Source organism: Lynx canadensis, chromosome E3 (genome assembly GCF_007474595.2).
Source record: "Lynx canadensis isolate LIC74 chromosome E3, mLynCan4.pri.v2, whole genome shotgun sequence".
NCBI lineage: Eukaryota > Metazoa > Chordata > Mammalia > Carnivora > Felidae > Lynx > Lynx canadensis.
In genome coordinates, this window is record NC_044318.1 from 23324104 (window position 1) to 23350561 (window position 26458).

The 26458-nt window shown below is 46.3% G+C and overlaps 1 protein-coding gene and 1 long non-coding RNA gene across 3 annotated transcripts; one reads left to right on the forward strand and one right to left on the reverse strand.

The window, feature by feature from the left end:
- The first annotated feature begins 6 nt into the window (after positions 1-6).
- On the forward strand, positions 7-25340 carry LOC115504255. Its single transcript, XR_003965629.1, has 3 exons — positions 7-144; positions 22650-22770; positions 24668-25340. It is a non-coding gene; the product is annotated as an uncharacterized LOC115504255 (long non-coding RNA).
- On the reverse strand, positions 12282-14656 carry LOC115504254 (zymogen granule membrane protein 16-like). 2 transcript variants are annotated; one of them, XM_030301098.1, is made up of 4 exons: positions 14633-14656; positions 13670-13731; positions 13353-13485; positions 12282-12673 (listed from the first exon to the last, which is right to left on the reverse strand). In XM_030301098.1, the coding sequence occupies exons 2-4, from the start codon at positions 13722-13724 to the stop codon at positions 12370-12372; spliced, it is 492 nt and encodes a 163-aa protein (XP_030156958.1). In that variant the 5' UTR covers positions 13725-13731; positions 14633-14656; the 3' UTR covers positions 12282-12369. The 2 variants fall into 2 exon arrangements, with proteins under 2 accessions (XP_030156958.1, XP_030156959.1); XM_030301099.2 differs by lacking the exon at positions 14633-14656 and adding an exon at positions 14536-14588.
- Positions 25341-26458: the final 1118 nt, after the last annotated feature.

Here is a 26458-nt window from a genome sequence, read left to right on the forward strand (position 1 = left end):
CCGTGGACGCCCCGGCGCGCGTCGTGGCTTGAATTCTGGCGCCCGAGGCTTGGACGGCGGTGGCGGTCGGAGGAGCTGCTGAGCGCCGCTGGGCCCTGGACTCTCTGTACCTTCTGGCTTTCGGATTTCGAGTCGTAGATTTGCGTAAGTCCAGACTTTTCACCTCGTGTTTCCCCCTCAGCCACGAATTTTGGTACTAATCAAGCAGTGATCGAAGGCACTTAATCGATTTACTCCCAGATTTCCCTGAATTGAATACAATTTTAGCTGTTTTAGTGGCAGAAGAGGTGATTATATGAAAAAGGGAGACGTGCGTGGAAACGGGTTATTCAAAGCGAGTTTCACTTTCAGCAGTTTCTTGCTTCAGCTTGTTTCGCGTTCCGTGGGTTCGTGGGTTTGTGGGTTCTCGGACTGGAACTCAGTGCCAGTCCACGGTACTTTACCGTCTGGTCACTTCTGTAGGTCTGGCCTGCGCTGTCTGGTTTGTAGACAGTCGCGTTACACTCCCCCTCTTGCTAAGCCCACATCACCATGCAGATATTAGGTGACATGTCTCCTCTTTATGTCAAATCTGAGCGGAGGTGGGCTGGTCTCGGATGTTCCTTGCTTTGTAACTCAATATATCGGAGTGAGCCTTAAAGGCATGTTCAGTCTGTTACTTAGTCAGCTTCATCCACGGTCCCAGTGTCCTAGGCGTTCAGCCATCTGTGAAGTCCTTAACCAGGAATGAATGGAAGCTTAACCAGGGATGAATGTCCCATCTTTGAGCTCCCGATAGAGCCCTGGGTTAGACATGTCTAGACTATTAAACAAAACAAGTGTTAGACCAGCGGTTCTCAAATTTTTTGGCATTGGAATCCTTTACATTGTTAAAAAAAAAAATGAGGCCTCAGGGACACCTGGCTGGCTCTGTAGGTAGGTAGAGCCTGCGACTCTTGATCTTGGAGTTGTAAATAACAGCCCCAGGGTGGGTGTAGCGATTACTTAAAAGTTAATTTAAGGGACGCCTGGGTGGCTCAGTCGGTTGAGCGTCTGACTTCCGCTCAGGTCAGGATCTCACGGTTCCTGAATTCCAGCCCCACATCGGGCTCTGTAGTGACAGCTCAGAGCCTGGAGCCTGCTTCAGATTTTGTGTTCCCCTCTCTCTCCGCCCCACCCCTGCTTGTGCTCTGTCTCTCTCTGTCTTTCAAACATGAATAAATGTAAAAATAATTTTAAAATGATTTAAAAATGTTTTAAAAAATTGAGGCCCAAGAGATCTTTTGTTTATATGGGTTGTGTCTTCATACTTATTGTATTAGAAATTAAAACGGGTGCCTGGGTGGCTCCGCTCTGGTGGTTAAACTCCCAACTCTTGGTTTCAGCTCACCTCATGATCTCAGGGTTAGTGAGTTTGAGCCCGGAATGGGTGCTAACAGTGTGGAGCCTGCTTGGGATTCTCTCACTCCCCTCCCACCTCTCTCTCTCTCTCTCTCTCTCTCTGCCCTTACCCCTCTTGCTCTCTCTCTCAAAATAAATAAACTTTACAAAAAAGAAAACAAATTTTAAATGTTTATTAATGAACTTAAAAATTGCAGTAACAAATCCATAGAGACAGAGTAGATCAGAAGTTGGTGAAGTGTTGGTGAATTAGGATTAGTGCTATTAGTTAGGTATAGAGTTTCTTTCTGGGTGATAGAAATGTTCTAGAATTAGTGTGATAGTTGTACAGCATGGTGAATATACTAAAAACCACTGAAGTATACACTTAAAAATGATAAGTGAATTGTACCTCCATTTAAAAATCTTCCCCTAAAATTACAATAACAAACCTATTACACAGAATATAAATAACATTTTACTTTTAAAGATAGTTTTTAAATGTCCATAAGATTTACCATTTAAAGTTTATTTATTTTGAGAGTGAGTGAGTGGGGAGGAGCAGAGAGTCCTAAGCAGGCTCTGCTCACAGGGCTTGAACTCATGAACTATGAGATCATGACCTGAGCCGAAACCGAGAGTCGGATGCTTAACCAACTGAGCCACCCAAGTGCGCTCCAAAAATAAATTTGGAAATTTTTTCCAAAGCAAAACAATAGTGAGAAGAGTGGCATTGTTTTACGTTTTTGTTTTTGTTGTTGTTGTTGTTGTTTACAAATATGTCTGGCTTAAGAGAAAATAGCTGTATTCTCATACCTGCTTCTGCATTCCGTATGTTGTGATATCAGTACATCATATAGCTTCTTGAGAACTGTAAGGATGCAAGGAGAAAAGTCAAATGGCATCTTAGTTTTATTATGAAAATGGTTTTGGCCTTGTGGACACTCCCTCCCCCTCCCCCCCCCCCCCCCCACCTCAGCCGAGACACTTTCAGAATCTCCTAGACTACCCTTGGGAAACTATGGACTTACACCATTGACAGTTTGGTCTCCCCCCACACTTCAGAAAAGGCTCTTCAGGTTTTCACATTTGTTGCCAGTCCCCAAAAATTTGGTAAGATACCTGCCGGAAGTAGTGGAAAGAGCATAGGTCAGGGAGTCAGGACTTCCTAGGTTGAATAAATAGCTTAGGGACAGGGCTTTGTATCAGACCACCCAGGGTAGGGGTTTAGCCTTTCTGTGCCTCCATTTCCTGAGGTGGTAAAAGGGATTAATGGTTGAATCTGCCTCCTAGGGTTTTAAGGATGTGCATTTGCCTGGTGGAAATTAGGTTCTGAAATACCTGACAGGTGAAGAGAAAGAAGCGGTGGATTTTTTTTTTTTTTTTTTAATTTCCAGATGAGACCCTTGGGAAGCAAAGCAGAACAGAAGAAAGTCATGAGTTTACGCCATAACAACAGGAAGGTGACTAGTTAGCGAGGAAGACGGTTCTGTCCTTTAAGCCTGGGAAGATGTAAATGAGGATCATCTGGGGTGAGAGACACAGCAGCAGTGATCAAGAAGGGAATTGGCGCTGGAAAAGACCAGATCTGGGGGGCCAGGTGGGGAAGGACTCCTGGGAGAGATAACAGAGCACACGGGTGGCCAGGAAGCCTTGCCAGTCTGCCAGGTGGACATCCTTTTCCTTCACGTCATAGACTCTGTATAAGAGCTATGGGGGTGGGGGGTGGGGTGGGGGGAGGTTCCTAAAAGGAACCGCAGGTCCTTTACTGAAGGCACGGAGGTGGGCTCTGAAGGGCTGCTGTGCATGGGCAAGCGTGACCTGCTCACTGCAGAGGACGCCTCGAGAAGACAAAACGGAGTGGCACATTCACATTTACAGCATGGGGCGCCTGGCTGCTCAGACTCTCGAGTTCAGCCCAGCTCATGATCCCAGGTTCGTGGGAGCGAGCCCTGCTTCAGGCTAGGCGCTGAGCATGGAGCCTGCTTAAGGTTCTGTCTGTCCCTCTGCCCTTCTCCCTAGAGCACACGCATGCTAAATAAATAAATAAATAAATAAATAAATAAATAAATAAATAAGATCTTGTAATCCCTAGAGCAAGGATTCTTAAAATGTAGTCTGGGGACCCCTGGCCTCTACAGAGTTAAAGCAATTTTCATGATACTAAAGATGTTATTTGCCTTTTCACTCATTCTCTCAGGGGCGTACAGTGAGGTTTTCCAAGTGCTCCATGCTGTCTAATATATAACAACAGTTTGAATGCAGAACAGGCTAAACTAGGCTGTGGTGAAAAAGTCAGAAGAGTGGTTGCCTTTTGGGAGTTGAAGGCAAGAAGTGACTGGGAAAGGCCCAGAAGGAATATTTTGGGCGGTGATGGTGACATCTTGATGATGGTATCTTGATGGAGTAGTTTGGGTTCCACAGGCATATATATTTGTCAGAACTCATGTGCAGAAGCATGGCATGGTTTTCTTTCTTTTTTTTATGTTAATTTATTATTTATTTATTTATTTATTTTTTTAATTTTTTTTTTTAACGTTTATTTTTGAGACAGAGAGAGACAGAGCATGAATGGGGGAGGGTCAGAGAGAGGGAGACACAGAATCCGAAACAGGCTCCAGGCTCTGAGCTGTCAGCACAGAGCCTGACGCGGGGCTCGAACCCACAGACCGCGAGATCATGACCTGAGCCGAAGTCAGCCGCTTAACTGACTGAGCCACCCAGGCGCCCCTATGTTAATTTATTTTTGAGAGAGACAGAGACAGAGACAGAGCACAAGATGGGTAGGAGCAGAGAGAGAGGGAGAAACAGAATCTGAAGCAGGCTCCAGGCTCTGAGCTGTCAGCGCAGAGCCCAACTCGGGTCCTGAACTCACGATCCGTGAGATCATGACCTGAGCCGAAGTCGGAAGCTCAACCAACTGAACCACCCAGACGCCCCATCATGGAGTGGTTTTCTAACTGTAGGATCTTCAGACTGGAAAATCTTGTCCAAGACTTTGTTTCTAAGACGTTTGAAAATCAGACATGTGGAAAATGCCCACATTTCAATGTCAGAAAGACCTGGGTTCGATCCTAACTCTGCTCTATGTTATGTTCGTGACTTTGGACAAGTAACAGCATTTAGCAGAGTGCTTGACACATAGGCACCTAATGAATATTTGTAATATGACTGAATGAAGCCATGTAATTTTCCAGAGCTCTACTTTGTACTGACTCCAAGAAATCTCACTTTCATTTGCTCCACCAAGATTTGGAGGGTTTCTGGGTGAGTTTCCTTTAATGGCAAACCGAAGCAGAGAAAAAACCAAACATGCTTTTGTTTGGGTTTGCTTGGTTATCACCTACTGGGGAATAAGCAGGGGGTTAAGGCTGGAGGGGGAGGAGACACAACAGGCCTTGGACATCTGCTGTTGTAACTCTTAAGCCACCTACAGACGTAACTGATTTCTGTCTTGGTGACTTCATCTGAAAAATGAGACCATGCTTACTACCTTCCGATAGGATTGTTGTCATAAATAAATGAAGTACTTTTTGCAGAGTGCCTGAAGTCACAATGGATGCAAAATAAATGTAAGTCCTTCTTCCGTTTTTCGTCTCTCTGTACTATTTTGCTTGAAATAACCACACCCCAAAACATGTATGACTGCTAATATAGACTTCCTACCAGAAGTGATCCTTAAACGTTCTCTCATATGTGCTGTGTTAGTAATTGATCTATATTTGCTCTCCTTCCCCATCACGTTACACGTGACAGCGCCAAGGATCACATCGTGTCATTGGCTGGACTTGAATTTATTGGGCTCAAAACTTTCTTGAAACCCACGAACTGTAGTCCAAGGGGAGTCTTCTCTTTCTTGGATAGTTGGGTTGTTTTGTGGGTGGTGATTGTTTAGGGATTTGACCTTAGCTGTCTCCTGGGTGACTGCATCAGCTTGTGCATATTGGGGCTTCTCTATTCTTGGGACTGCTCAAGAGGCCTGGCCCTGCGTTTCCTTAAAATGGCTCTTTCATTGCTCCACTCTGCAGTGGGAACTTGAGGACTCAGTACCAGCCACTGGGGGGTCCATGATGGTCCAAACCAGGAAGCAGTCATATCACCCAGTTAATTTGGTGACCTCCTGTAGGGAGGGTCAGGGTAGGGTGGGAAGGGTCTTTTTTTTTTTCTTCTTCCTGACCTTTATACCTAACATGGGGCTGAAATTTACAACCCCAAGTTCAGGAATCCAGTGCTCTACCAACAGAGCCAGCCAGGCGCCCCTAGCCGGGGGTGGGCTCTTCTTTTTGAGAGATTGCCTTTCATCTCCAGTTGCCATCAGAGGAGCTGTGGGCTCTCTTTGTAGTTTGTGGGCCTTTGGGCCCTTCATTCCAGGCATGTTCCAGAGTATACCCTACTTGGAAAGGCCTCAGACGTGCCCCCATTCCAGGCCACCTCAGGCTATGTGCCTGGGACCTCCTTCCTACACATATCTCAGTTATCCCTATTTAACATTCAACCACCACACAGTGAGGCCAGTTATTTTCATGTAACAGTAAATTGTTAGATTTCTAGCATGTGTGAGCTGGATAGGTCATACAGAGCGTGTGACCCAGAGAAGCTCCTTTTACAAATGGGTAATTGAAACCCAGAGAGGTTAAGAGATTTGACTGAGGCCATGTAGCCGAGGGGAGGTAGGACTTAGGTTTCCCAAGTCCCTGTGCAATACTCTGTCAACCCCACTGTGACCTCTAATAGCTATTAGCTAAGTTCCCAGCATTCCTCAGTAATCTTTTTATCTGACTTTGGTCAGCAAACTCCTTCATTCCCTGCCATTGTCCTGATTCCCCACCCCAGCCCTCCTAGGTTTTCTCAGGTGCAACAGGTAGTTTGTGTCAGTTTGGCTAGGCTGTAGTAGAGTGTTAAGTCAAAAGCAGTCTAGGTGTTGCTGTGAAGAGGCTTAGTAGGTGTGGTTACCATCTACAATCATTTGACTTTAAGTGACGATCCTGGGTAAGCTGGGTGGGCATCATCTAGGCAGTTCAAAGGCTTAAAAGCAAAACTGATACTACATGGTGTCACTTATGCGTGGAATCTAAAATCAAAAAGTTGAACACAGGGGCTCCTGGCTGACTCAGTCTGTAGAGCATGTGACTCTTGATCTCAGGGTTGTGCATCTGAGCCCAACCTTCAGGATAAAGATTACTTAAAAAAAAAATGTATTTCTTAAAAAAAAAAGTTGAACACGTAGAAACCGAGTAGAATGGTGGTCACCGGGAATTGGGAAGTATAGGAAATGGGGAAAGTTGGTAAAAGGGTACAGACATTCCACTGTGTAGCATGGTAACTATAGTTGATAATACTGTACTGTATGATTGCAGTTTGCTAAGAGAGTAGATCTTAAGCATTCTCACAAAATTTTGTTTTAATTTTTAAAAAATGTTTATTTATTTTGAGAGAGAGAGAGAGCATGCAAGCAGGAGAGGGGCAAAGAGAGAGATGGAGAGAGAGAGAGAGCATGCAAGCAGGAGAGGGGCAAAGAGAGAGATGGAGAGAGAGAGAATCATAAGCAGGCTCTGCACTGTCAGTGTAGAGCCCGATGTGGGGCTTGATCCCATGAACTGTGAGATCTTGACCTGAGCCAAGATCAAGAGTAGATACCCCACCAACTGAGCCACCCACGTGCCCCCCCCCCCAGTTTTTTTATTTTTTAATTTTTTGTTATTATTTTAAGTAGGCTTCACATCCAGCATGGAGCCCAAATGTGAGGCTTGAAGTCACAACCCTGAGATCAAGACCTGATCTGAGATCAAGAATCAGATGCTTAACTGACTGAGCCACCCAGGCGTCCCCCCCCCCCTCAAATTTTTTTTTAAGTAAGGGTTACTATTTGGATGCCAGGGTGGCTCAGTCAGTTGAGCATCTGACTCTTGATTTCGGCTCAGGTCATGATCCCAGGGTCATGGGATCGAGCCCTGCGTTCAGGGTCTGCGCCGAGCATGGAGTCTGCTTAAGCTTCACTCTCTCTCCTGCCCCTTTCCCTAGCTCACGTGCGCTTTCTCTCTCTCTCTAAAAAAATTAAAATAAGTAATATAAAAGAGTAACAATTGATAGAGTAAATAAGGTATAGGGATATAATATACAGTATAGGGAATATCGTTAATAATATTGTAACAACGTTATATGGTGACAAATGGTGATCATTTCATAATGTATATAAATATTGAATCACTGTGTTGTATACCTGAAACTAATACAATATTGTATGTCAATTATTCTTCCATAAAAAAATTTTTTTTAAGCTAACTCTGAGGTGATGGATGTGTTAATGAACTTGATTGTGGGAGTTCTTTCACAAGGTATCAAATCATCACGTTGTACACCTTAAACATTACAATTTTATTTGTCATTTATACTTCAATAAAACTGGAAAAAGAATTTCTAAAGAAAATTAAGTTACTACGAGTGTAAATTTTGATGATAAATTAATTTACAAGGAAGAAAAGGCAAAACTGGGGTTTCCCTTAGGAAGAGTAAATTCCGCCTCTGGACTGCAGCACCCACTCCTGCCCAGGAGTTTCCAGACTGTCGGCCTGCCTTACAGACGTCACACTGGCCTCACCCGCCTCCACGGTTGAGGAGCCGATCCCTTGCAGTAAATCTCTTCATGTATAGGGGCACCTGGCTGGTTCAGTCACTAGAGCAGGCAACTCTTGATCTTGGGGTGGTGAGTTCAAGCTCCACACTGGGGGTAGAGATGACTTAAAAATAAAATCTTAAGGGCACCTGGGTGGCTCAGTCGTTAAGTGCACAACTTCTGCTCAGGTCATGATCTCGCGGTTCATGAGTTCAAGCCCCAAGTCCCGCTCTGTGCTGACAGCTAGCTCAGAGCCTGCAGCCTGATATGGATTCTGTCTCCCTCTCTCTGCCCCACCCCTTTCAAAATAAATAAGTGTTAAAAATGTAAATAAATAAATAAAAATAAAATCTTAAAGGGGCACCTGGGTGGCTCAGTTGGTTAAGCGTCCGACTTCAGCTCAGGTCATGATGTTGCGGTTCACAAGTTCAAGCCCTGAGTGGGCTCTGTGCTGACAGCTGGAGCCTGCTTCGGATTCTGTCTTTCTCTCTCTCTTTCTCTCTCTCTCTCTCTCTGTCTCTCTCTCCCCCTCCTCCTCTTGTGCTCTTTCTCCTTCTCTCACAAAAATAAAGCATTTAAATAAATAAAAACATAAAAAAAAAACCTCTTTATATATATATGTATGTATGTCTCCTGCTGGCTTTCCTCTGGAAGAATGTGACTCATACAACAGGCAGGTTTACTTATGCAACTGAACAAGTCAAGGTTGGGTATTAATTCCCTCAAGGTTTGCTCCATACCCACTCCCTCTACAAACTAACCTGTACCTTCACTCATCTTCATTTTCTTCTTTCTTAAGGTTTCCTGCCCCAACAGCTACGTAAAACATTCCCCCAATCTCCTGCGAGACCTTGTTCCATCAGTTCCCTCCTCTTTCCTGAATCCTCAGCCTCTTCCTCCCTCTGACTCCTTCTTCGTCATATAAACATGCTCACGTCTCCCCTGTCTAGGAAAAAAACCCAATCTCTCTCTCCTTACATCTCCCATAACTGTGACTAGCCTATTTTCTGGCTTTCTGGAGCCAGACATCTTGGAATATTCAAGTCTTGCTGCCTGTATTTCCTCATTTCTCATTCATTCTTTAGCCAACTGCAGCCTGGTTTCAGCTTCCCCCAATCCCCCGAAGCTCTTTCGGATTATTCGTGACCTTCTGATTGCCAAAGGCAAAGAATCTAAAGTCCGTCTTTTTCTTGCTTAGATGGCAGTAACAGCTCCATGAAATTTCTCTCTTGCCCCTGAGTGCGTTCCCTCCCTGGCCCCTCCCGTCTCTTTTCTCTAACCAATTCCTCTTTGGTATTCTCCAATCCTCTGACGCCAGCCTTCTTCTCATTTTATATGCCCACAGTTTTCCCACGTGACTTCTTCCACATATCCATCACTGGAAGTCCATTGTCTCTGTGCTTGTGACTCCTGAATCTAAGGCTTACCTGAAAGCTGTATCCAAGCCTTTATTGCTAAATAGTCCTCTGCGTAATGTTGGGTCTCCATCAGGATGTGCCACAGATATGTCAAAATGCAACAGGTCCTTGGGGCAGCTGTCTGGCTCAGTCAGTTAAGCGTCTGACTCTTGATTTCGGCTCGGTTCATGATGTCAGGTTTGTGAGATCGAGCCTTGCATAAAGCTCTGCACTAGTGGCACGGACCCTGGTTGGGTCTCTCTCTCTCTCTGTCTCTTGCTTACCCGCTGCTGCACTGTCTTGCTCTCTTTCTCTCTCTTCCTCCCTCTCAAAATAAATAAGTATTATTTAAAAATGCAACAGGTCCAAAAGCTAATTTCTTCTCCTGTAGTCCTCATCTTGGAGAGGATCTCTCTCTTCCCAGTTGCCCATACTAGACATGATAGTTCTTCTAGACTCTCCTCTTTGACTCACCTTCATGGGTTCTTTTATCAAGTTCTTCTAAGTCTCCCCTCCCCCTCGAATCTCTCAAATTCCTCCCTCTCTTTTTTCCCTCACATCACTGCCTTTGTTCAGACATCCATCATTTCTGATCTAGACCTAGTCTCTTAACTATTATCTCATCCTGCTTCACCGTCAATCCATTTTCCCCACTTATACAAGGAAAGATGATTTTCGTATAAATCTTACCAATCCCCTGGACGAAATCTTGGTTCATTGGCTTCTTGTAGCCCATAAAATAAAGTTTCAACAGTTTAGCATGACATGCATGGTCCCTGCCTTTCCATGAGGCTTCATCTTTACCCAGTAGAACTTTGCATTTTAACTGTGCAATTGTCATTTTAATGTGTTCATATTTCTGCATAGGCTGTGGCCTGAGCCCAGTACTGTGCCCCTATCACACACGCACATGCGTACGCTCACACACACACACACACATACACGCCCCTTCCTTCACCAAGTCTTCCCTTTGACTAGAGGAAAAGAAACAATTCTTCAGTGGTCTTTGTATTCCCAAGCATCTAGCAGAGAGCATTTGATAAACGTATGATTAGCTCAATTTAGTAATTTTAGAACTTTATAAGGAAAGGAAAATTTTCTTTAAATAAAATCTTTTACAAAAGCCTTATACGCAACTACACAAAAGCCGGGAATCCCATGACTTTGTCCTCTTCTACGGCAGCTGCCTGTCAGGTGCCGGCGACTTCACTGGCCCAGGGTGAGACCCGCTGGTGCAAAGCTGATCCTGAAGTTGACCAGGTATCTGATGTGTCAGATTCAGCCGCACAAGGGAACGAAGTCCCGACACGTGCTACCACGTGGATGAACCTTGAAAATACGCTAAATGGGAGAAGCCAGACACAAAAGACCACACTACTGGACGATTCCATCTACATGAAATGCCCAGAACAGGGAAATCCATAGAGACAGAAAGTAGATGGGTGGTTACGAGGGGCTGGGGGAGAGGAATGGGGAGCGACTGCTTAATGGGGATGGGATTTCTTTCTGAGCTGATGACGAAATTCTGGCATTAGTGGTGATGGTTGCACAATCTGTGGATACTAAAAACGACGCAAATGGCACACTTTAAAAGGTCGAATATTGGGGCACCCGGATGGCTCAGTCAGTTAAGTGGCTGACTCTGGATTTCAGCTCAGGTTATGATCTCACAGTTTGTGAGATCGAGCCCTGCTTTGGGCTCCACACTGAGTGTGGAGGCTGCTTGGGATTCTCTCTCTCTCTCTCTCTCTCTCTCTCTCTCTCTTTCCCTCCCTCTCTCTATCCCTCTGCCGCTCATGCTCTCTCTCAAATAAACTTAAATAACTAAATAAATGGGTGAATTTTATGTACTTTATATCTCAAAACAAATTACTCTGACATGATACTCCATCCTATGGAATTCTTTGAGAGAAATAAAGGAATTGTTCTAAAAAGTATCTAGGCATGAGTTTGTTTCTGTAATGTTAGTATTTCTTTCTAAAACTACATGTACATAATTGTTATCTTTGTCTAATTGGGAAGAAATGTGCCTCTGGCATTCACCATAATGTGAATAAATCTATGGGGAGCAATGAGTGACTTCCCTCATCCCCAACCACCACCACCAAAAGGCAAAAACAAAACACTGTGGTAATTTTAGGACTGGGCACTAGAATCCCAAGAATTATTTCCAAAGTGACTCTGTATCCTTGCTGAATCTATCCAACCACTCTGTTGCTTTCCCTGAATGGTAACCAACCCCCGACGTTCACGGAAACCCACCATGGACATCTATCCCTCTTGGAATGCCCTTTTTTTGAGGATGGAATTGGCAGAATAGAAGCTGTTGAGGAGGTGGCAGCTTCCTAGGGAAAGAAGCCCAATTCTGAGCGAGCTAAGCTAATCAGAGAGCATCAGTGCTTATGGGCAAAGGTGGGAAGGGACTAGGCTGGAGTAAGAGACAGAGTTCTCGACACAAACTTAGGCCAAGCTTCTGGAGACAGGTGGATTCTGGGAAAGCACGAAGGACAGTGGCCCAGGCCACCCAGAGACAGCAAGTGGGTTAATGCCAAGAGAGCCAGGTGACAGCCTTTTGGTGGGGAAACACTATCTCAAGGGGAGACAAGGCCTAGAGACTGGGACATCTGGGGTTTGGGGAGGAAGCTAGGCTGCACCCTTAGGTTTAACTCCAGTTTGGGTAAACAGTCTCAGGAGCTATCCTTGAAAAAAAGAGTTGGAGCAATCCAGAATCTTATCTCTTCTCCATAAACCAGGAAGAAAAGCCCAAGACTTTTACACCTCTCTCTCTCCCTCCCACTCTTCACCAGAAAGATGTCTATAGATAGCCAGAAAGGACCTTCACACATACACAGCCAGAGTCAGGAGGCGGGTCCCAGCTGCACACACCCACATACACTCCAGCATCAGCTATGTCCTTTTGTTATTATTTTTATTGAACCCTGTAGGTGGGGTAGTGGTAAGGCGGTTCTCACAGCTGGCTGCAGCGGTTCAGCAACTGGTTCAATACCTGCGGTAGGAGTCCCAGTGTAGGCCGATGGCATTGATGAGGGTGCTAGCGCGACCGCTAATGAATCGTAGTACGGTGTTGTGGTACAAGGGGACAGCACTGAAACTCCTGCCTATGTCTGTCCCAAAAGGCAGGTACCGGCCCTTGTTAGTCACAAAGACCAGCTTCCTCAGGTAGTAGTCGTACTTGCCAGACACCTGGATCACTGACTCCCTGGGGTGCAGGAAAATCTCCTCCAGGTCTCCCTGGGTGCCACCCACATAGTCGCTCCACACCTTGCCATAGCGCACCTGGAGGCTAGGGGCGGGGGGGGGGGGCGAGAGGGCGGGACGACCGAGCAGGGTGATTGGAATTCAGGACCTCTTGGCCTACAAGCTGAGAGACCTGCAAACTGGTGGCAGAGATGACAGGTCCTCTGCCAGTCCCAAGGTGTGTGAGGGATGAGGGAGGCCTTGAGGTCCCACTGTGAACTTCAACTCCTTTTGCCGACAGATAGGCTCAGAGAGGAAAAGTAACTTGGCCGGAGCCCCCCAGACAGTGGTAGAGCTTCACTTTGAAATCTAGGTTCCGGCTGTGCCCCCAACCCCTACGTGAAAGAAGCAGATGGGCCTTTCTGGATGGCTTTCATGAGGGAAGAGACTCTGTTGCCCCAGGATCAGAAGGATACATGTTTTGGGGAGAGGTGTCATCCAAGATGGAGGATGCCCAAGGGGATCTACACCTCAGGTGGGGCCAAAGTAGCCAGCTTCCCAGCGCCTCAGCGGCTGTGCTACAGATTTGCCCAAGACGTGCACGCTGGGGGCTGTAGGGCTGTAGCAGCACCGGTCTCAGACCCCAGCCTCCTGATACCTTTCACATCCCAAGTTATGCCTGGGACTTGTTGACTGAAACAGATGTGACCCAAAGTGACTGAGAACTTTCCAGTGTGGTAGGATCGGAGAGGATCCCCAAACCACAGACACACAAAGAATCTTACCCTATGATGTAGTTGTTGTCGATGCGGACCCGGATGGCAGTGATGGGGCCCTCCAGCTGGTAACCAGAATGGGAGAATCGCTCACCTCCACCACCTCCATACTCTCCATTGTAGGAGGAGGACCTAGCCTGAACTGGAGGGGACAGTAGGCGTCAGAAGGAGAGATCTCAAGAGCTCCAGTCCCTCCTCACCACTCCTACACCTCCCACAACTCAACGCCCACCACCCCAAGCCAGCCCCTGTGAGCCTTGGCCACTGGCAGAGCAGGAAGCTGCCTTCCCATGACGTTAATACTGGGCTCCTAGCCTCTCACTTACTGTCATTGGCCGAGGCTGATGCGCAGACAAGGGCAAGAAGAGCAATGGTCAACATTCTGGGGCTGGAGGGGAAAGAAAGGAGAACGTCAAGGTTCATTCACCCTGTTTCCTTTGGACTTCATTTACCCAGGCTTCCCTGGTTTAGACCTCCAATTGAGACTCGGCCCTCTTTGTCCCTCAACTCAGACCTAACTGACCCAGTCTTGGGCTCAGAAAGGATTGCCCCTAGTCTCTAGTCCTGCTCCTGGCAGGTACGGTGTCCTTAACCCCTCTGTCCTCCCTGGTCTCGAGGAAGCCGGCCCCTTGTTCCATCCTGAGTCAGAAGATCAGTCCTAAGCCTCTGTCTGGACCAACACGTGTAAGTCCTGGTCCCTCCTGGCACAAAGCAGGAAAAGAGTTTCAAAGAAGTGGAGGCCATCTCCAAACCATAGAGATGGTTGAGTTTACCAAACCAGGATTCTGAGCAAAACCTAACTGCAACCTGCCTGTGATACACGGGCCTGGCTTGGGGGACCTCTGGGGCACAGTTTAAATTCCTAGCTTTTGCTGGGTTTCAAAGGAAAGGAGCATTTTAGGGGTGCGTCTCTGTGTCACCCAGGCAGTGAGGGTGATTATAGACGAGACTGTGCCAATACCAGCATCAGAAGAGTTGAGAAACTGCACAATGAGTTTGGACCACAGCTCAAGATATCAGATTCCAGATGCCTGGTCTATTTGTCATAATTCTTTCTCCACTAACACAAATCTGGCTGTATCGATACCCCGAGCATCCCAGGTGTCTCCCGTCCTTCCTCTGAGACCCAGATACTTTGCACCTCCCTCAGATGCCCCAGGTAGCTGCCACACAGGTCTCCCCTGCCGCTCACTCCAGGCAGGCTGCTGTCCACCACCGCTTGAATTCCCCCGTAACTCAAATCCAGTCATCCCTTTCACCCCTTAGCCCAGGCCTCTGTCACCCCTCACCTGGCAGTTCCAGGTGCAAAGTAATCACCTGGAAACTTCCAGGTCTTTTATACCAGGTCCAAGCCCTCTGCCTGCTCTTTATCGTGTGAACCTCACCACCTGAGCAAACATGGTCAGCCTCTAGGGTCAGTTGTCAGGCAGGGTCTGGAATATCTTATCCTGCCTCTCCCCTCAAGGGTTTCATGTGGCAGGGTGGGGTCCACTCTAGGCCAAGGCCCAGGTCTCAGGATGGGCAGAACAAACTTGAGAAAAGGTCACCAACCGAAGGGCCAGAAACTTTGGGTGGGCAAAGTTTCTAATTGCTTCTGGGTGTAGTCGAAGGTTGCCACCCCCCTATTTGATTGTTCTGCAGGTGCTCCTACTTGCAATCTGTCATCTTTCAGGATAAACATTGTCCTCACTGTCCTGCATTTGAAATCTAGACTGTCCGGGGAAGGGATTATGCGCCCAACACCCTGTATTTAGGAGCGCCTACTATTTTCCAGACATTTTTTTCCTTCTCTTACCTGTTATTTTATATGAAAAAAAATCCAAACATATAGAAAAATTGAAGGAATTGTACAGGGATGCCTGGGTGGCTTAGTCTGTTAAGCGTCTCACTTCAGCCTAGGTCATGATCTTGCCGTTCCAGAGTTCGAGCCCCATGTCGGTCTCTGTGTTGACAGCTCAGAGCCTGGAGCCTGTTTCAGATTCTGTGTCCCCCCTTCTCTCTGCCACTTCCCCATTCACACTCTATCTGTCTCTCTCAAAAATAAACATTAAAAAAGTTTTTTTAAAAAAGAAAAGATTGTACAGTGAACACTCATATACACACCACGTAGATTCTACAATGGTTAATATTTTCCGTACTGGCCTTTTTCCCCCCCCATCCATTCATCCTCAATCTGCCAGACTGTTTACAAAATTTTTCTGAGAAGGGTAACATGTTGCTGCAGGTGGACACTGAACACCTGTCGATGTCCCTCCTGGGAGACAGGCAGTCAGGCCAATAAGCATGTGGGACGCTGAGGAAGTAATGGTAGATGGGTCCTCCCTTGAGGGCATTTCTGGGCTCTGGGCCTTTGGGGCTCCTGGGAGCCATGGCTGAATCTTCTGGGGGATAAAGCCCACACGGGGCAACAGCTCCTTCCCATAGGCCTTAGATTCATGTCATAGATTTCTTCTCTTCTGAGGCCCTTCTCTTCCACAGAAGTCTCTAGGATAGACTCCTGAGTCCTACTTCTTGACTCCTCTAGGATTGGCTCTTTGACCCTCTGAGTCAGTGGGCCCTCCCAAGCAGAGAGATGGGTGGAGCCCAGGGAAGAGCTGGAGTCATTAGCCTTGGTGATTAATGACTAGTAGCTGGACACATAGAGTATCCACCCTTCATAGACCATCTAGGACTGAGGACTCCTCCCAGAAAAGCCAGGGAGCTTCAACCTAAGGAGCCAGAAATAGGACAGGGCTCTTGGCCTGGAGATTCTGAGAGTAAAGATGGCAGCCAGAGTTGTATTGTTTGATCTCTTTGCTTCAAGTTCAAAACAAGCATGTCCTGGTGAGAAACTTCTCCCTCATTCCAGCTGTTTTGTTCTGTCTCTCTTGTCCTCTCTGGTTTTCTTTCTTTCCTACTTCCCTCTTTCCATTTGTCTTGATCTTTCCCCATCATCTCCTGCTCTAAGGATTGTTCTTTGTATTCACTGTCTCCATCCCCTTTTCCTTCTGCCTCTTCTCTTTGTCTCTTCTCCTCCAAGCTCTCTCTCTAAATCTTTCCTCTGTCTTCTCCCACTATTGTCTGTCTTTCGTCTTCCTTATGAGGAGTATATCCCACAGGATGGAACCAAACACTGGATATCAAAGATGGCAGCTCAGGGGCATCCAGGTGGCTAAGTTGGTTAAGAATTGGACCAATAGTGATCTCACCACTTGTGGGTTCAAGAGCTGCATCGGGCTCTGTGCTGATGGCTCAGAGCCTGGAGCCTGCTTCAGATTCTGTTTCCCCCCCCCCCGCCCCTCCCCCACTCATTCTCTCTCTCTCTCTCTCTCTCTCTCTCTCAAACATAAATAAAACATTAAGAAAAAAAAAGATGGTAGCCCACAGAGGTCTGCAGTGAATGCCTTAGGAGAATACCCTCATATTTCCATACATGACACATCTGGGACCCTCAGGGGGAGACCACCACACTTGTTATAGGTTCACTCTGATGCACCGGCCCCACCTATGCAGAGAGTCAGAGTCTCCCCGATGCCCATAGACTGGTCCCTGGTTCCCCCCAGCAGGCCCTCCATCTCCTCTCCAGAGTGTAAAGAGAGGACTTTATTCCAGTGGGAGGGGTCTCAGGGCTCATCGCCTGTGGGTCCCAGAGACCAGCTAGACCACTGGGCAGCTAATGTTGGTATGCCATCAGGTCCAGTTCCATTGCTCCTGTTTGAACTTGTCACATTTTGCCCATGTGTCCCCTGGGGGCTGACCTTCCCCAGTCCTACAGGCAGTGAAGGTCATCCCTGCCCAGTCCCAAGGCTGCAAAGTCCAAAACCTCCCCAAGCTTTCTGCTATGGCAGGGCAGCTGACACTCATTCTCTCGCTGTCTTCTCTGCCCCTTGGCAAAGCGACTCACTCAGCACATTTATGCAGCATCTGCATGTTGGAGGCACCATTCTAGATGCTGGAAAGACAGCCACAGAGGAAGTCAAATCGTAGTGCTGGAGCTTTCGCTGCAGGGTGGGGGGTCGGACAATTGAACAACTCATTCCCATGGGCTAGGCCAGGAGGAAAAGAGGCAGAGTGAACGAGGAGAAGGGCTGGGAAAGCTGTCTCTAGCCTGGGAGGCCCCCCTCTCCTCGGGTAACATTTGCGAAGACCTCACCGAAGTGATGGAGAGACTACAGACGTTTGAGAGAAGACTGGACCTGGTGAGGGAACGAGTAGGCAAACCCTGAGCAGGAAGTGTGTGGAACAGTGTGCGGGGAGGGCAGGGTGGCTGCTGGGAAGTGTGGCTGCCATCGGGAGGGGAGGTGTGGGCAGCAGCCGGCAGGCAGGTAGTACAGGGCCTGGGAGGCTGTGGTCAGGAGTTTGGATTCCTCCTGAAGGTGAGAGGAGCCACCGAGTGGTTTCGTTCCACTTTTAAAAGTGGAGAATGGACAGGGTGGGGAATGAGGGTGTGTGGAGGGGAAGGGGGAGGGGGAGCCCACCTCAGGAGGCAGGAAGAGTGTGAGCTCTCATACCCCCCAACCCTTGTCTCAAGGGGCCCCTGCTCAGAGCACTATTTCCTCTCTCAGACAAAGCCTCTTAAATCCTGGTGCACATTCACACCCCAGGGGGGAGAATCTGCCCCTTGACTCCCATCACTGATTTTTCAAAATGTACTTCCAAATGATAGCAGATCTGTTTCCTGTTAAGAAAAAAATATTCTCTGTCTCCTCATTTACGCCTTGGGTAGATGGTGGTTTCATTTGAACAAAGGGTTTTACCACAAAAGCAAATGTGAACAGTGCTTTTCTGTTCACCCTTCATGGTTCCCGTGAAGAAAGTAAAGTCTTGAGAGAGAAGTGACCTCACTAAGCTGCAGAGAGGGTCCCTCCACTCCCTGCTGTAGAGGCCACTTGTAGGCAAACAGGCTTGGGTGACAGGAGGTAGAAAACGGCCACAGCGATGGGATGCAAGCTGGTGCAGCCACTCCGGAAAAAGTATGGAGGCTCCTCAAAAAATTAAAAATAGAACTACCCTACGACCCAGCAACTGCACTACTAGGTGTTTATCCAACGGATACAGGTGTGCTGTTTCGAAGGGACACTTGCAGCCCGATGTTTATAGCAGCACCATCGACAATAGCCAAAGTATGGAAAGAGCCCAAATGTCCATCGATGGATGAATGGATAAAGATGTATATATATATACACAACGGAGTATCACTCGGCAATCAAAAAAGAATGAAATCTTGCCATTTGCAGCTACGTGGATGGAACTGGAGGGTATTATGCTAAGCGAAATTAGAGAAAGACAAAAATCATATGACTTCACTCATACGAGGATATTAAGATACAAAACAGATGAACATAAGGGAAGGGAAGCAAAAATAATATAAAAACAGGGAGGCGGACAAAACAGAAGAGACTCTTTAACATGGAGAACAAGCAGAGGGTACTGGTGGGGTTGTGGGAGGGGGGATGGGCTACATGGGTAAGGGGCACTAAGGAATCTACTCCTGAAATCATTGTTGCACCATAGGCTAAATAATTTGGGTGTAAATTTAAGAACATAAAATTAAAAAAATAATAAAGTAAAAAAAAATCTTTAAAAAAAAAAAAAAAGAAAAGGGCCACGGCGAACCCCTGGCTGAATACAGACAGGCCCATGGGTCGGGGGCACCTCCATGCATCAATTATAGGCTCTAACTGACCAATGGGCTGCTTACAACCAGGCACAGTCACCACCAAAGGGGAGAATTCCATACATCCCCATAAGTCCTCACCTTCCCCCTTCCAAAATAGTCCCCCATCCCCCACACTGCCTCTTCTCAGACAGCCTCTCCTCTGCAACCTTGCTGTGTATTCCATAAGCTTCTATCTCCATTGTTCTGCTCAGGTGAATTCTTTCACGGCCCAAGCCACCAGCCTCCACCAGGTGGTCACTGCGCATTTGGGGGCCCCCATCTGATCGGGACACCACACCTTGCCTCCTGTCCCTCGTAACCCACATGCCAGTCCCTACACTAGCCAGCTGTTTGCTCCTGCCACTCTGGCTGCCTAAATGTCCTCCTGTCCTGCTCACCAGCCCATCTTCTACCCTTAAGACATTCAGCCCCTACCCCCCCCCCACTACCCCGTGCATGCACCACCCCTTGCACTCCTCCCTAGGGCTTCTATCATAGGGGTCTCCCTCCAGCCCCTCCACTTCAGACAGAATTCCTTTTTCTGGCCTCCAACTGTGTTTGCTACCTCCCCAGCTCAGCTCTGATTACCCTGCGCTGTAATTTATCTGTGTACACAGAAGCCTTCTCCACCAAACCCCAAGCCCATTCTAAGGCGGAAGGCCTGTCTTGTCCAACTCTGAATTCCAGGCTCCCGCTTCCCATCTGGCACATTACAGGTGCCCCATAAATGACTGTCACATGCCTTGTCTGCGGTGAGAATTCCATTAAACACTCCTCCTTTGTCTTTTCAGGCCAGTGTCTCTCTTCTGGCAGGCTTGAATTTGGGTTTTCTTGTTTCTTATTTCTGAACCTTCTGGTGAAACCCTGTTCGGTAGCATACTGTACCTAAAGACAGAATTGTGGGTTGAGGTCCTCCATTCCAACACTCATTAGCCATGTGAATTTTAAAAAGTCACTGGGGTGCCTGGGTGGCTTGGTTGGTTAAGCATCTGTTTTCGATTCAGGTCATAATCTCACAGTTCGAGCCCCATGTCGGGCTCTGTGCTGACAGCTCGGAGCCTGGAGCCTGCTTCGGATTCTGTGTCTCCCTCTCTCTTTCTCTGCCCCTCCCTCACTTGTGTGGGCTCTCTCTCCCAAACTCTCCTAAATACATAAATAAGCGCTAAAAACTAAAAAGTCACTATTTCTTAGAGCCTGTATTTCTGCATTTGGAACATGATAAGCAAATGGTCTCGAGATCAACCAAAATCCTGAAGGACAGAGTTCTTCAGACTGTGGCTCTTAACTCACTAGTGGACCATGAAATCACTTTAACAGCTCAAAAACAACGTATTTTTTTAAGTTTATTTTCTTTAGTAAGCTCCCTACCCAACGTGGGGCTCGAACCCACAAGCCCTACAACAAGAGTCTCATGCTTTCCCAACTGAGCCACCCAGGTGCCCCCAAACCAACATATTTTAGAATGAAATAGAGAAAGTAAGAGCATCACATGTAACAAGGCTAAATACTATTTCCTGAGGTAGCGTTTCAGTCAAATACTCTATCCTACGCGTAACTGGCTCACAATATAAAATGTTCTTGTCTATTGTGACCTGCTCTTAAAAAAAAAATCCTTGAGAAAAATAAACTCTACCTCTATCAAAGGATACGATTTTTTATATGTCAACACAGTTCAAACCTGCCAGGCCAGAAGTGGGTTGGGACAACTTTAGGGTAATAATTAGAGCAGCTCCTGAGACCCAGACTCAGGTATGGAAGAATATGTTGATAATCTTTTTATTTTATTTTATTTTTTGACATGGAATTGACACGTAACATTATATTAGTTTCAGGGATTACCACATGCTGATTCGACATATGTATATATTGTGAAATGCGTTAATCATTCCTTAAAGTCAGAAACCTATAGCAACCTGCCAAGAATTCATGCATAGAATGGTGCCTTAGTAAGAGACATGTCTTTAAATTTTTTTTAATGTTTATTCATTTTTTTTTAATTTTTTTTTTCAACGTTTATTTATTTTTGGGACAGCGAGAGACAGAGCATGAACGGGGGAGGGGCAGAGAGAGAGGGAGACACAGAATCAGAAACAGGCTCCAGGCTCTGAGCCATCAGCCCAGAGCCTGACGCGGGGCTCGAACTCACGGACCGTGAGATCGTGACCTGGCTGAAATCGGACGCTTAACCGACTGCGCCACCCAGGCGCCCCTAATGTTTATTCATTTTTGAGAGAGAGAAACAGAGGGTGAGCGGGGACAGGGAGGGGCAGAGAGAGAGAGAATCCAAAGCAGGCTCCAGGCTCTGAGCAGTCAGCACAGAGCCCGATGTGGGGCTCTAACTCACTGACCACCAGGTCATGACCAAAGTCGGACGCTTAACCGACTGAGCCACCCAGGAAACCCAGCAGGAGACATGTCGTAAAGCTTGGTTCGTGCCCTGCCTCCATGATCCTGGAACTTCAGTTTGTTCATCTGCGATAGGAGATAATGAGTCTAACCAATTTGTGTCAAGCCCCTGACACAGCTCTGGCACACATAATACTGAGTAAACATTTATTTTTTTCTCTCTTCAATTCTCAAAAAATATGGTCTTTCTTTTTCATTTCTTTCAGATTCGGTTGATGAGGGAGCACGGGCTTTATTTCTCGTTTGCAGTTAGCTTTATTTTTATGGTTTAGCTTAGTTCAGATCCTGGAGAGCTTTGTAAATGCATCATACAACTTGACACAAGAATTTTTTTAATGTTTATTTCTTTATTTTTGAGAGAGAAAGAGAGAGAGAGAGAGAGAGAGAGAGAGAGAGAGAGAACGAGTGGAGGAGGGGCAGAGAGAGAGGGTTCCACAGAATCCAAAGCACGCTCCAGGCTCTGAGCTGTGAGCACAGAGCCCAATGTGGAGCTGGAACCCATGAACTGTGAGATCATTACCTGAGCCGAAGTCAGCCGCTTAACCAGCTGAGCCACCTGGGTGCCTTGGGAACCTAGTTTTAATTTCTGTTTATTGAGCTATGATTACATGGTAGCTTTTTTTTAGCTTTTGTGTGTGGTTGTTGGCTTTTTTGAGATCTGATTGTTAAGTAATCTCTACATCCTACATGGGGCTCAACCTCACAACCCGGAGATCAGAGTCACATGCTGTACAGACTGAGCCAGCCAGGTGCCCCTAACCTCTATCATTTTTGCCTCAGCCTCCACATCTCTTACCGAAAGGCTTGATCAATTGTAATGCAACTGCAAAAGTTGCTTTGTTTATTTTTTCCTTTGTTTCCTCTATTTGTTTTCCTCCTCACAAAGAGCATTCTCCAGAACATAACACAATATAACATCAAATATTGATATAACAATATCAAATGGGAATGAGGTGAGGTCATTCCACCAGGACACGGTCATTCTTGCTTTGTGTCAGAAACAATTCAGCTGAAAGTATGAGCTGATTTCGTTTCCTTCATATATGACTGAGGCTCCAACAGTCACCTGCTCTTTCACTTGGCACGTTCTACAAGCGCAGGAAGACAGACGCAGGGTGGAGTGTTTGAGAGGCGCACAGACGGGGCAGGACTCAGAAGCTGGGTCCCTGGGGAAAGTTATTTCACTTCTCTCTGCTTCTGTTCTCATCTGAAAACACACACATACACAAACAAAAAGGCAATAATTTTGCCTACCTCCTCAGGTTGCTGTGGTTGTGATGTACTTAACGGAAGTAAAGTTCCAGAACACTGCCTGATGTAAGGCGAGCTCCGAGGAAGTTCTTCTGTTTCTCATCGTCTAAGGAGAGGCTCCATCCTGGCCAGGTATGTTGTGGAGGAGATAAAGCTTAACATTTTCTTGAGACCACCATCTCCACCAGAATCAGACTAAGAACGTTCGTACGGGCAGGCCCATTTCGTGTAAGAATTGGGAAAAGATGTGGCAGCCCCTTGGGCCCTCCTTTCTCCTGGGAACATCTGGTGGGCGGCCATGTATCACAGGGTGTGGGGTCAGATGCTGGCTACAGAAAGCCTCAGTATAGAATGGACCTCGGTGACTTTCCAAGTGGCATCATGGCAGAGAAAAGGGACCCATGTGCCATTCACAAGTGGCCATGTGGGAAGTCACCCCTACACATACTTAGCTTCCTTGAGATCGTTCTGGTCCCCTTACCTTCTTTTTATTCTTATTCGTTTTTTATTTTATTTATTTATTTTGAGAGAGAGAGAGAGAGGGAAAACAAGTGGGGAGGGGCAGAGAGAGAGAATTGCTAGCAGTCTTCACACTGTCAGTGAGGAGCCTGATGCGGGGCTCAAACTCACGAACTGTGAGATCACGACCTGAGCCAAAGTCAGACGCTCAAGCGACTAACCTCCCAGGTACCCCAGGTCCCTTTATCTTCTGATGGGGCCTGTGAGCTTTGGCTGCAGAGAACTGTTAAGGTATACAAGTGGCTAGATTGGACAGGGACGATCTAAGCACAAGTGAAGGAAGGCATCCCTAGCAGGCTCCACTTGTTGGCACAAAGCCCAATACGGGGCTCATGAACCATGAGATCATGACCTGAGCCAAAATCAAGAGTTGGATGCCTAACCAACTGAGCCACCCAGGCACCCTCCAAAAATGTTAAGCTATTTTTTTAAGTGATAAGAGATAGTTAAGAATCAAAACATCCCATTTTGATTCTAGATCATGTCGGATCTTCCTGGTTTTAATAATGTTTACCCTTCTATTGTTTTGTTTAAATTTTAAATTAAAATTTTATTTTAGTAGGTTCCACACCCAGCATGAGGCTTGAACTCACAACCCTGAGATTAAGAGTCACAGGCTCTACTGACTGAGCCAGCCAGATGCCCTTAGTGTTTTTTTTTTTTTTGAGGAATGACTAATTAAAACAGAACATACATAATATTCAGATTTTACTTATTTATTAATTTATTTAGACGTAACATTTTTTATTGTTGTAAATACATGTAAAAAAATTTATTATATTAACCTTTTTTAAAACTTTATATATATATTTTGAGAGAGTGTGTGCACGGGCAAGCAAGCAATTGGGGGAGGGGAGAGAGGGAGGAAGGCAGAGAATCTCAAGTAAGCCCCACCCTCAGTGGGGAGCAGGACTTGGGGCTTGAACCCCCAAAACAGGAGATCATAACCTGAGCCGAATCAAGAGTCAGAAACTCAACTGACTGAGCCACCAAGGCACTCTTCTTTTTTTTTTTTTTTTAAGATTTTATTTTATTTATTTGTTAATTTTTTTGGAGAATTTTGTAATGTTTATTTACTTCTGAGAGACAGAGAGAGACAGAGCACAAGCAGGGGAGGGCTAGAGAGAGAGGGAGACACAGAATCTGAAGCAGGCTCCATGCTCCAAGCTGTCAGCACAGAGCCCAACATGGGGCTCAAACCTATGAACGATATCATGATTTGAGCCGAAGTCAGACGCTTAACCACCCAAGTCAGAGCCACCCAGGTGCCCCGAGCTCTTTTAAACAAACTTGAATACGTGCCCAGGAAGTCTCCTGAAGTGGGTATGGAGGATCCCTCCTTGCCTTGGACTTTGGTGGTGTGAGTTGTGGCAGCCTGCTCCCAGATGGTCTTAAACTAGGGTTTCCTCACCTTCACAGTATTGACATCTGACCCAGGTAATGCTTGGTGGGGGAGACTTTCCTGCCTGCTGTAGGATATTTCGCAGCCTCTCTGGTCTCTATTCACTAGGTACCATTAGTAACCCCATAGATGTTACAACCAAAGATGTCTCCACACATTGCCAAGTGTCACCTGTGTGAGGTCAAGCCCCGCGTTGGGCTCCATCCTTGGCATGAAGGCTACTTAAGTTAAAAAAGAAAAAAAGAAAAAGCTAATCAAAGGAAGGTATGAGACGAAAAGTTTAAAAATCTCTCAGGATGTAGAACAAAATGACAACAAAATGGAAAGTATGAAAGAAAAGTTAAGAGATGGAGGGCCAATGTATTCCATATTAATCTAACAGAAGTTCCAGAGAGCACCAAGAAAATGGAGGAGAGGAGATAATCAAAGATTCTATTTGACTGAGAAAAAAACATTTCAAGCAGAGAAAACAGGTCTATAAAGTGGCTCTCACCTGGCTGCACCCTGGATCACCTGAGAGCTCTTAGAAACACACACACCAAGATCCCTGCTTCTCCTCAAGGTGGAGTCACAGGGACCAGTTTTACCTTCCCGCCAGAAACCACCACCACCACCACTGCAACAAAACCAGACAAAACACACGATACAATGGTTTTCAAAACAGTGGACACCAAGCAATGAAAGGCAGTAACACGGCTCGCAATCCCAGAGAGAAAGGAAAACAAGTGAGATTTGTCCTTTGAGGACACCAGGGCGAGAGCCATCTCTGCAGGCGGCTGTGCTCAGGGCCTTTTCACACCAGCAATGTGACTAGCAATGTGACTAGCAATTTGACTAGCAATGTGACAAAGTGGAGGGCAGAGTGTTCAGGAAGGGTTTCACTTAGTAGTGGGGAATAATCAGCCCTAAGCTGAGCACTACTATGCACATGCCTAACAAATCACACAGATTACCAAAGTATCCGGCACTCGGCAAGGTAAAACTCACAACGCTGGCCAATCAGCCACAGATTATGCATGACGCAGAATGAGGAGAATCATCAATCAATTGAAACCAACCCAGCACTGATACAAACGCTAGAGGGAGCAGAAAAGGACATTAAACAGCTACTATAATGGTATTCCATATGTTTTTAAAAAGTTAAATAGAGACATGGACATATAAGAAAGAAATGAAAATTCCAATGTCAGGATGCTTGGCTGGCTCAGTTGGTAGAGCACGCAACTCTTGCTCTCGGGGTTGTGAGTTTGAGCCCCACGTTGGGTGTCGAGATTACTTAAAAAAGTAAAATCTTAAAAAAATACAGAAAATTACAGTGTCAGAGATGAAAACTACACTGAATGGAATCAACAGTAGATTCGACATTGCAGAAGAAAAGATTAGTGAAGCTGAAGGCATAGCCACAGAAATTATCCAAATGAAACACACAGAGAAAGGAAGTTTTTGTTTTGTTTTGTTGTTTTTAATTACATCCGAAGATTTCAGGAGTAGATACCTTACTGACCCTTACCCATTTAGCCCATGTCCCCTCCCACCACCCTTCCAGTAACCCTCTGTTCTCCATATTTAAGAGTCTCATGTTTTGTTCCCCTACCTGTTCTTATGTTATTTTTGCTTCCCTTCCCTTATGTTCATCTGTTCTGGGTCTTAAAGTCCTCATATGAGTGAAGTCATATGATATTTGTCTTTCTCTGACTAATTTCGCTTAGCATAATAACCCTCTAGTTCCATCTATGTAGTTGTAGATGGCAAGATTTCATTCTTTTTGATTGCTGAGGAATAATCCATTGTATATATATACCACATCCATCCATCCATGGACATTTGGTGTCTTTCCATGCTTTGGCTATTGTCGATAGTGCTGCTATAAACATCGGGGTGCATGTGTCCCTTCAAAAC

Excerpts from the sequence above, each read along its gene's own strand:
- LOC115504254 (XM_030301098.1), bottom strand. The coding sequence starts at position 13,724 with ATGTTGACCATTGCTCTTCTTGCCCTTGTCTGCGCATCAGCCTCGGCC. Across the intron at positions 13,486-13,669 it reads ATCAGCCTCGGCCAATGACA|TTCAGGCTAGGTCCTCCTCC; the intron begins GTAAGTGAGAGG and ends TGTCCCCTCCAG. Across the intron at positions 12,674-13,352 it reads GACAACAACTACATCATAGG|CCTCCAGGTGCGCTATGGCA; the intron begins GTAAGATTCTTT and ends CCCCGCCCCTAG.